This window comes from Triticum aestivum, chromosome 2A, assembly GCF_018294505.1.
Source record: "Triticum aestivum cultivar Chinese Spring chromosome 2A, IWGSC CS RefSeq v2.1, whole genome shotgun sequence".
Lineage (NCBI taxonomy): Eukaryota > Viridiplantae > Streptophyta > Magnoliopsida > Poales > Poaceae > Triticum > Triticum aestivum.
Window position 1 is genome coordinate 122,386,658 of NC_057797.1, and position 11,024 is coordinate 122,397,681.

Consider the following 11,024-nt stretch of genomic DNA (forward strand, 5'->3'; position numbering starts at 1 on the left):
ATCAGTCCGGCCCGTTCTATAGTCTGAAAACCCATAACTTGAACACAAATCTGAGGGAGTTTGGACGTCCGACTAGCCCACTGTTAGTTGGACCACGTGTTCCCATAACCCACATCTTCGCCACGTTTTTTTCTTCTCTCGTTCTGTATGTCTCACTGTCAGTCGTAACTCACGGCCGGATGTAAGAGACGCGGTTGGATGCCGGGTGCCTGATGTATCCGTGAACATTTGCAGACGGAAATTTGGTGATCCACGTGGGAGAAGCCCTAAAAGGCGGCTGTAGAGGCCTAAGTCATTTCTATGCACGCAATGTGCCGACATCGCCGCTCATACTTGCTTGAGATTTGCACCTCCATTTTCTAGCTTAATGTATATTTGAAAGTATGCAATATTTTCTATTGAAATTTCAAGTAAGTTTTGATGGGTTCCGGAATTAAATAACACTATGGTTTCAAGTTTTGCCCAAAAAAAGTCGATACTTTTTTTCAAATTTAAGTTGTGATTTCAGAATGATTTTGGGAGACCATTCCATTTATGTTTCAAACCCATTTCACTAACAATACAGACTAACTTAAATTTTAGATTTCACACACAATTCAGATTAATTTCACATACCCATTCTGGAACCATTTTAGATGCCCCTCTATAAACACATATAAGACGTTTTAGGGCAATAAAGGGTTTCAAAGAAAGTTAGTAATAGTTCTTATCAACTCCCCAACAATCTTCAAACATTTTCAAATATATTTTCAGATACAATTTGCAAAGCAAGTACTCCATTCATTCAATCAAATTTCAGAGACAATTCAGGTCAATTTCACATATCCATTCCATATTCATTTCAAATATGTTTCGGAGCAAGTTAAGATCAATTCCACAACAATTTCATACATATTCAAATGTCATTTCGGAGTTGTGTGGGATACAGTTCATAAATCAATTATTCCATCCACAATTCATAACTAGACATACATTCAAGATGTTTTGCGCAAAATTTTAGATGGAATTTCACAATAAATTGAGTGGCATTTCACAAAAGGAACACAAAAGAAAAAAAATCGATGCATTTCATGAACATACATTTCATTTTGGCTTCCGTCGTCATTTCATTTCGACACTAACTTGGTTCAAGGTGTCCACCAAGGTCATGAGGCGGATTCGGCCTCCTTGATGTGGAGTTCATGAGTCTTGACCCTAACCTCAGGCGGGCTTCGAATATACGAATGTCGAATGGCAGTGGTTGGAGAGCCCCCTCTTAGCCTATAGGGAAAGACACATGTTTGACGCTCCAAACTGACAGTTGGCGACAAAAAAATGTGTTACTTCTGGCCCGAGAAATGGATTAAGGGCCAATCGGTCGAGGACATGGCTCCAGATGTATGTTCGATTATATCTCCCATCATTAGGGTGAAAATCATTTTGATAAAGCTTTGGTAAATGGAGTTCATGAGTCTCCCATCATTAGGTCGAGGATATAAGGAAACCAATCTACATATGAGGTCTTATGCAGATCCTTAACCTTTAGCGAGCGATATTTGCAGTTAAGCTCTACCCAACAAGAAGGGATGCATGGATATGGTTGTGAAGCCATCCGGGTCATACACCACAAAATTTGGTGTAAAATGTTTTTTTTTTGATGCTCTGACTTTCTTGTTGACAAAGGTAGAATGGAAGTTGTGGGTGCCTCTCCACTACAAATTCTTCTCCAGGGCTCGTTGTTAGAAAAATCTGGATGGTCGACAAGCTCGCCAAACGTTGCCAATAACACACTACAAAATTACCGTTTGTGCCACTAGACATCGTGTCAGAACACTGTAGGAAAGAACTCCACAGGGGAAAAGAGATGTGTGTGTGTGTGTGTGTGTGTGTGTGTACTTGTCCAAGTATTGGGCCTTAGTTTGGGCTAAATTCGGTGATGGACAAAATATAGCAGGCTTGTTATTGGGTTGACTTACCGGGAACTGTAAAAGCGCGAATGACTAAATATAGGCGAGATATACACCATAATTGCCTTTTGCACCATGACGTGGGTCATGGCCCAGGAGCAGATGGTTTTTCGGGTGGTCTCGGTACTCTATGATTTTTCTTGTCTATCGATTTTCAAGTTTTTCGTGTCTTTATGCTTATTTTTTCCTTTTATTATTTCTTTCTATAAATTATGATAATTTTTAACATATGCAAACTATTTGTTTTTTTCTAATAATATACGAACCATTTTTAAATCACTCAAACATAATTTTGAAAATGTGAAATTTTAAAAATTTATGAGGAATTTTTAAAATGTGTGAATACTTCTAAAAGTATATGAAGATTTTTTTAAAACGTATCAATTTTCTAGAAACCTATGAACACTTTTATAAAAGTTACATGACATTTTTTTAATTGTGAATTTTTTTAAAGTAGATGAATTTGTTTACATTACGTGAATATATACCTAGTTATATAATATATTTTTGTAAAGTATGCAAACCTTATTAGTCATATGCACGTTTAAAAAATATGAACACTTTGTAAAAGCATACGTATATTTTCTAGAAATGTGCAAACAAATTTTATTTTTCCACGAACTTGTTTTTTAAATATGGGAACACTTATTATCATGAATATTTGTTAAAATACAGTAAATGTTTTTATTACACGAATAGTTTTTAAGTTAAAGGCATGATTTTTTTAAAGGAGACCACTTTATTGCCAGAAAAAGAAAAGCTGAGAGCAAAAGAAAAAAAAATTGGGCCCCACCCATGTGTGGTGGGAGTGTGGGTGACGCCACACTACAAACCATCTCACCCAATAATCCTCAAAAAATAAACCTTCCCCAATAGTCTTGAAAATGGTATTAGGACAGCCTAATCTCCCTCATAAGGGTATTTTCTATTCACATGCTTTCACAATCCTGCTAATCAAAGAGGCCTTTATTAGGATGGACTATGGCCTCTTTTATTTGCAGGAATTTTGAAAAGCAGGAGCAGGAAAAATAGAGGATTGATGTGCCATGTCCACTTGAATCCTACATGATTAGTAAAGAGTGCTTGATGCAATAAAAAAAGAGATTGTAGAAAGAGGTGGCATTGGACGCTAGATTTCCTATGAAATGTAGTACAAATGATTCCATAGAAAAAAATTAATCCTACGAATTAACAACTAACATGGGAAAAAATCCTAAGAATTCTAATCCTCTAAAATCCGACGAAATTCCAATGAATCAAAGAAGCTCTAGGGGAACTGCCGTGTGGCGTGTTGCTGTAGAAAAAACCCTAGGAAATCTACACAAATAGTACTCTGCATATAAGAATTGTCTGAAGTCAAACTTCATAAAGTTTGACCATATTTATATGAAAAAATATTGACATCTACAATGATAAATTTATATAATATGAAAACTAAAGTCATGACGCATCTAATGTTGTTGATTTCACATTCCGAATATTGGTATTTTTTTATAAACTTGGTCAAAGTTTACTAGGTTTAACTTTAGACAAATCTTATATGTGGCTAAAAAGGACAGAAGGAAGTAACTCGACTGCAAACTCGAACATCAATGCCTCTTGGTGCTAAGGGCATCACCAACGCTGACCCGCAAACTAGACACACATCCGTCAGTGGATAGGAGGTGACCAATCTGCGGACACGGATATGAAAGCCGGCCATTCCAACGTTGTCAGCGTATATTTCAAACGGCATTTCAACTAACCGGACAAAAATCATCAAACATGACATAATTCATCAAAATTCAGATAGAAAATAGCACAAATCATCCATACATAGCATGCAAAAAAATCTAGTACAACAATAGTTCAAATTCAATGAGAAATAGCTCAAATTCAACTAGTTAACCGGATGTTCAACAAGTTTTTCATGAGCGGATCATGTCGTCTCATACATATTGTCCCTTGAGCTTCATCCAACAGTGTATGTGCGTGAATGATCCGCCCTCTATCATGTGGTACATCGCGGCAACACGGACGTGCTACACAGCAACATTGAGTGAATGAATGAATAAATAAATCAACAAGTTGAAAAGAAGAAGCAAAACTTACGATTCCTCGACTGCCGTGCGCAATGTTCACCTTGCCTTCAGCTTATCAACCGCCCCACAAATGGCGATAGTAGTCAGGATGGTGTACCATCGATACATTAGTGACTTCACATTGCATTCATGTACGATGTGCATGCCATATGACGCAATGTGCTTTCACTCGTTAAATGAATCATGCATGCACTGCCAGAAGAGCCCCTTTCTGCTCCTGCCTATAAAATTCACGGATACGACCAACCACGCATCGCACAACAATTCATCCTCAATGCTTGAGTGTCCCCGCCATCCTTCGTACTCTAAAAAAATGACATGAAAATCGAAAATAAGCTCGATGGCATTTGACCAAACACCCGCCAAGCGTGGTGACCGCCATGGACATCGTCGACAGGGGTTGGAGGTAGCTAGCTATGGACGGATCCTAGGTGGACGACGCCGGAGCACAAGGTGAGCGAGCGTGTGGGTGGTGGTTGCTGACGTCCCACAACGCCTAGGTGGCGGACGAAGAGGTACAATGGCAGCGGAGCAGGAGAAGGGTGCAGATGCAAAGTAAGAGGGAATAGGGACGGAGTGAAAGAGAATGAGACTGGGAGGGGATTTGAGTGGGCGGGGGTGTCAGAGTCCTACGTGATTGTTGTTCGGACTCCCGCGACAACCCTCCCCCCACTTTACTTCCAATTTGCGGGAAAAGATGCGCGTTTGAACCGGTCGTCGGACCGATATATGTCCATGTTGGATGATAAACACGTTCAAACCATGCGTTCCGGATAGTTGCGAATTTGAAGATACCTGACTAAATCTGTAAACTGTTTGCAGTGCAATGGACTTTCCAAACTGAACACATCCTAGCTAGGGCAAATGAGTCTGAACCTAACTAAACCGAGCAGAGCTCAAGGTAACATGGCTGTGCGTGGACCCATTCTCCATCCGGATCCAGGAGTTGACAGAGAAATGCTTTGTTTTTTCAGAGATATCAACAATCCTCTCGCCCTCTTGGCCAGTCACCGTACCCTCCGTGCCCCGTGTGCCGCGCGAAGCACAGCCACAGTTTCTCGTAGGGGCAGCACCAGTCCAGCCCGTGGTTGTGCCCCACGAAGATCGCCTGCACAAGACAAGATACACACATCAATCAGACGTGCTAGTATTCGGAGTTTCAGAATTCAGATACAGTAGCACTGGTACCTTAACTGAAGATCGCCGTGCAAGAGCGTCCATCATGCCCCATTCGGCCACCTGTGGCGCCACGTCTGCCTCGTTGAGGCTGCCGACGCAGGGCTTCCTGATCTCGCCCGTGGCCCTTGGAGCCACCTTGACGTACGCCGTGCTCGGTACGTGCCAGAATACCAGCTCAGGGATCCTACCGTCTGGATTGAGGAACCGAGCCTGGCTCTGGAACCACGTGACCTGTGCGCAGGACACGACCTCCGGGTAGGATCCGCCGCCTGAGTCGAGGAAGTACATGAGCAGAGCAGGGTTGTAACGTCCCGAAACCGATGTGCCAAGTGTCCTTTAGTTATTCACTATTGTTGCCTTGTCATTTGCTTGCATGTTGCATCTTGTTATGTCATCATGTGCATTGCATCATCATATTTTAAAACTTGCATTCGTCCGGGTTTTTCGAGTTCTCTCCGTTGTTCGTTCTGAACCCAACCACACTTGCACGCGTCCGCGGCACGTCCAAATATTATTTTAGAAGTGGTCGGAAAATGTTCTTGAAATGGGATGAAAGTTGGCGTGTGGTGTTGTTTTGTTGTCAGTAGACCGTCCGCCAAGTTTCATCGCATTCGGAGCTCGTTTGATAGCCCAACCGTTAAACTATAGTGGCAATATAGCTGGTCTAACGTCAGACGTTTTCGCTCTCCGAAAGCAGTCGCTGGGCTTCCCTCTCTTCTCTTCTCTTAGCTCGAGACCGTCTACACAGCCCACGACCTATCGCCAGGTCCAACCTAACCTCTCTCGTCAGCCCGCGGCCCTCCTCGCGCGCCCGAAAGCTGTCCCGTACCCGACCCGGACAGTCGTCACCGTTAGATTCGGATCATCCCCAAACATCCACAAAATGTCACCCTTTTCTCATTTGGACTTCCTATTCTATTTTTCCCGACCGCTCGATTTTATTTGGAGGGACGGATTAGCCCCTAAACTTCTCCTCTTTTCCTTATATAGAAACTCCCTTGTCTAAATCTGGACAAAATCCTAACTTCTAGGGAGATGTCCCATCGATCCCTCTCGGCCGCCGCCACCTTCCAATCCACCTCAAGCTCTTCACCCAACCAACCACCAAACTGATCCCAAAATCCATCCCCACCAATCCTGCATGAGCCCCGAGCCAACCCCCACAGCGTGCCGTCTCCCAGCGCTAAATCCAGATGGGATCGAGACTGCAGCCGAGCGCCTCCTCCTCACCTCGTCTCCCTCGCGCAGGGCAACCACCGAGTCATCTCCGCCGGCCACTAGCAGCAGCACCGGAGCCAACCTTGTGCCTCCTCTCTCGTTCCTTCCTTCTTTCTTTTCCCTGCTGCCCGAGCTCATTTCCCTCTCTCTCTCTCTCCCGTTTTGGATGTGCAGATGTTCAAGCCGCAGGAGTAGCGCCCCGCTGCCTTGTTCCTGCAGGAGGCAAGCTCCGTCGCCTGACCTTGGAACGGCCAGGTCCGTCCGGCCTCCGTCAGCCTCACCATACGCCAAGTCCGCCGCCATCGTCCTGCTTTCACGAGGCCCTGTGTTCCCTGCCTCCTCCCCGCCAAGTTCGATGTCGTCGTCCTGTCTCTTCTCAGTGAGCGCCTTGCCTCTGCTTCGAGGACAAGCCAGGCGCGCCCCGGGTTGACCCTCTGTATGGACCGCGCCACTGCTTCCTCTCCGTCCCGCGTCGGAGCCGCCTGTAACCCGTCCTCGTCGCCACCTCGACCGCTCCTCTCCTCCTCGAGATCCTCATCGGCGTCGAGAGCCTCCAGCTGGACCCCGCAAGCCGCGCCCTCCAGCTCGTTTCCGCGGTCGGTCCTCCCCAAGTCCTCGTCGCCGGCCTCTGCTTCTGCGTGTGGGAACGACGACGACCAGCGACGAGTCACCTCGCCCGCGCGTTGACCTCCAGCCCGCTCGATCCACTGCTTCACGAAACGCATCGCGCCCTCGATCTGGGGTTTTGGCGTCAACCGGCCCAGCTGCGATCGGGCCTGCTAGCCCAAGGATGCGCTAAGGCCTGCCCGCAAGCCCACCTCCACTGAACCGCGCGCTGAGGCCCAGCCGCTGGCCAGATCTGGCCCAGCGAGGTGAGGACGCGCCCAGCCTCCCCTGTGCACAGTTGGGCCAGCCACTTTCGGCCCAACTTCTGTTTTTTTATCAGGCGATCTGTCTATTTATCCAGAGTTTTACCGTTTTGCAGAAAGGTCCCCAAACTTCACGCATATAACAACTCATTAACAGTGCATCATATGTAAAAACTTTAAATATGAAACTTCCTTAGAATTTTGTGTAGATTAATAATTTGCCACTTTCATCTATGTTTAAAATGTTTAAATGCTGTTTGATTAAATTTGCTCCTATGCCATGTTAGAATGATTTAATTCATAATTTTTTAACCGTAACTAGGCTTGTAACAAACTTTATATGTAAATGGGATGGAAAATGTCTAGTTTAACATGGTGGCATCACTTTGCATGTTTGACAACCCTAAAATTGTGTTTAGGGCAGAACAATACCAAATCCTTAAATTGCACATGAGGAGTTTCCGGATTTGTTCTTTGTCGTTCTGGCCTCATTTAAACTTGCCTAGATAGGTAGTTTTCATTTGCTTCACCCTCTTGCCATGTTTAACAACATTTAATATTGTTGGGTACATAAACAAGATCGAACTAAATAACTTGAACGTGGTGTTTCGTCAATATGCAGCGGAGTTGCATATTGAGCTCCACTTAATTTGTAGGATTGCTTGTGCACTTTGCCATGCCATGCCCTCTTTAAACCGGACATGCATCATACTTGGTTGTGCATCATGCCATGTTCATGTGTTGGTTGTTTACTATGTTGTGTGCTTCTTTCTGGTGTTGCTTCTTCGGGTGGGTTCCGATAACGTCGCGTTTGTGAGGACCCGTTCAACTACGTCTGTTTGTCTTCTTCATGAACTCGTTCTTCTTTCTTGCAGGATCTCAGGCAAGATGACCATACCCTCAAAATTACTTCTATCTTTGCTTGCTAGTTGCTCGCTCTTTTGCTATGCCTATGCTACGATACCTACCACTTGCTTATCATGCCTCCTATATTGTTGAACCAAGCCTCTAACCCACCTTGTCCTAATAAACCGTTGTTTGGCTATGTTACCGATTTGCTCAGCCCCTCTTATAGCGTTTTTAGTTGCAGGTGAAGATTGAAGTTTTTTCCTTGTTGGAACATGGAGATGTTATTCCTTGTTGGGATATCACAATATACCTTATTTAATTAATGCATCCATATACTTGGTAAAGGGTGGAAGGCTCGGCCTTATGCCTGGTGTTTTGTTCCACTCTTGCCGCCCTAGTTTCCGTCATATCGGTGTTATGTTCCCGGATTTTGCGTTCCTTACGCGGTTGGGCTATAATGGGAACCCTTGATAGTTCGCCTTGAATAAAACTCTTCCAGCAATGCCCAACATTGGTTTTACCATTCGCCACCTAGCCTCTTTTTCCCTTGGGTTCCACGGACTCAAGGGTCATCTTATTTTAAACCCCCCCTGGGCCAGTGCTCCTCTGAGTGTTGGTCCGACTGAGATGCCTGCGGGGCCACCTCGGGGCAACTTGAGGTTTGGTTTTACCCGTAGCTAGTCTCATCTGAGTGTGCCCTGAGAACGAGATATGTGCAGCTCCTATCGGGATTTGTCGGCACATTCGGGCGGTGTTGCTGGACTTGTTTTATCTTTGTCGAAGTGTCTTGTAGAACCGGGATGCCGAGTCTGATCGGAATGTCTCGGGAGAAGGTTTATCCTTCGTTGACCGTGAGAGCTTGTGATGGGCTAAGTTAGGACACCCCTGCAGGGATTGAACTTTCGAAAGTCGTGCCCGCGGTTATGGGCAGATGGGAATTTGTTAATGTCCGGTTGTAGAAAACCTGAAGTTGACCTTAATTAAAATACATCAACCGCGTGTGTAGCCGTGATGGTCTCTTTCCGGGGGAGTCCGGGAAGTGAACACGGTGTTGGAGTTATGCTTGATGTAGGTTGTTCTAGGATCACTTCCTGATCATACTTTTGTCGACCGTGCTTTGCCTTCTCTTCTTGCTCTCATTTGCGTATGTTAGCCACCATATATGCTAGTCGCTTGCTGCAGCTCCACCTCATACCTTTTACCTTACCCATAAGCTTAAATAGTCTTGATCGCGAGGGTATGAGATTGCTGAGTCCCCGTGACTCACAGATACTTCCAAAAACCAGTTTGCAGGTGCCGATATTATCGAGCAGGTGACGCAACCAAGCTCAAGGAGGAGCTCGATGAAGATCTTGTCCTTTGTGTTGTTTCGTTCTAGTTGATCAGTAGTGGAGCCCAGTTGGGGTCGGTCGGGGACCTTGTCGCATTTGGGGTTCTTCTTTTATTTTGATTCCGTAGTCGGACCTTGTTTGTATCTGGTTCATGTAATGCTTTATTCATGTAATTGTGTGAAGTGGCGATTGTAAGCCAACTATATATCTTTCCCCTATTATATTACATGGGTTGTTTGCGAAGATTACCTCGCTTGCGACATTTCTTTCAATGCTGTTATGCCTCTAAGTCATGCTTCGACACGTGAGAGATATAGCCGCATCAAGGACGTTACAAGGGTCCTTCGGCCGCTCGCGCGAGAGCACCTGCAGCACGTAGTTGGAGACGCCGGGCCAGAGCTCCCCGGGCCCGACGGAGGAGCGTGACAGCCCGCAGGCCCGGTCGAGCTCGGCCGTCATCAGCTTGACCCACGGCGTGCCCTGGAAGCTGCACCCTGGGTCCGGCATGGCCGGCGCGGCGGGCGGGCAGTCCACCGGCGAGACGCCCGCGGGGGAGAACCACTCCGGCGGCCACTCGAAGGGTATGTCGTCGTGGTTGCCGAACACCTTGGACCACGGGACGCCCCTGCGCCTGGCCGGGGAGACCGCCCGGTCCCAGTACAGGCTCGCGTTGGCCACCGGCACGTTGTTCGCCGTCACGAGGTCGCCGAGGTACACCATGAAGTCTGCGCATGATTCGGTGATTTGGAGGAAACTACAGTCTATAGCTCGGATCCGCTTGCTCAGGGGAGGGGATGAGGCGGCCACCGGATTATATGGTACGCACCTGGGTTCTTGGCGTCGAGCACGGCGGCCATGACATGGTCGGAGGCGTCGTCCTGCGCAGGGCCCCAGTCCGTCCAGGCGTTCTCGCCGTAATGCAGGTCCGCGAACAGCGCCACCTTGAACCGGCCACCCGGCGCGAACCGCAGCGGCGCCGGCGAGCGCGGCCCCGCGACGCACAGAGCCAGCACGACGGCGAGCAGGGCCCCGGCAGCCGCGAGGCGACACTGCCACCGCCGCATCTGGCGCGCGCTCGGTGGACGGACGTGGCGGTTAAGGCTCTGGAGTCAAACGTGGATGGATGTGTCAGCAGGGAAAAAATTTATATGAGACCAGGTCTCATATAAATCAGGTGAGACCCGCCTTGATGAATGACATGTGGCATTCACAAATCACAAAGCATCTAATCTCTCCCCTCTGATTTCAGGTGGGGGTGGGGTGGATGCTTTGTGATTTGTGGATGCCACGTGTCATCCATCAGGATGGGTCTCACCTGCTAATCCGTGAGACCTGGTCTCACCCACGATCCAATATCTGGAGAAAATTTCGAGGGAAAAAAAGAAAGCTGACTCTGCACCGCAGCTGCGATCGGTCACGGTCACTGTCGGCGGAGAAGTAGCTGGCACCTCACCTCGTAAAGCTCGTACTAGGTGAAAACGAAAGAGAAAAGAGGTAAAAGCACGGCAGGCCCAAAAACTTGTCAGACGCGTGATGTTTCAGCCCACAAAC

The 11,024-nt window shown here is 46.8% G+C and overlaps 1 protein-coding gene across 1 annotated transcript; it reads right to left on the reverse strand.

Moving 5' to 3' along the window:
- Positions 1–5,006: 5,006 nt before the first annotated feature.
- Positions 5,007–10,537, reverse strand: LOC123184987 (probable inactive purple acid phosphatase 16). The gene is made up of 4 exons (XM_044597010.1): positions 10,300–10,537; positions 9,821–10,198; positions 5,216–5,511; positions 5,007–5,135 (listed from the first exon to the last, which is right to left on the reverse strand). Exons 1-4 carry the CDS (start codon positions 10,535–10,537, stop codon positions 5,007–5,009), a joined length of 1,041 nt encoding a protein of 346 aa, XP_044452945.1.
- Positions 10,538–11,024: the final 487 nt, after the last annotated feature.

Bases quoted from the DNA above. Each gene is read 5' to 3' on its own strand.
- LOC123184987 (XM_044597010.1), bottom strand. From the start codon at position 10,537: ATGCGGCGGTGGCAGTGTCGCCTCGCGGCTGCCGGGGCCCTGCTCGCC. The intron at 5,512-9,820 runs CGAAGGACCCTT...TTTCGGGACGTT, and splicing joins GGTGCTCTCGCGCGAGCGGC to ACAACCCTGCTCTGCTCATG. The intron at 5,136-5,215 runs GTACCAGTGCTA...TGTCTTGTGCAG, and splicing joins CACGGCGATCTTCAGTTAAG to GCGATCTTCGTGGGGCACAA.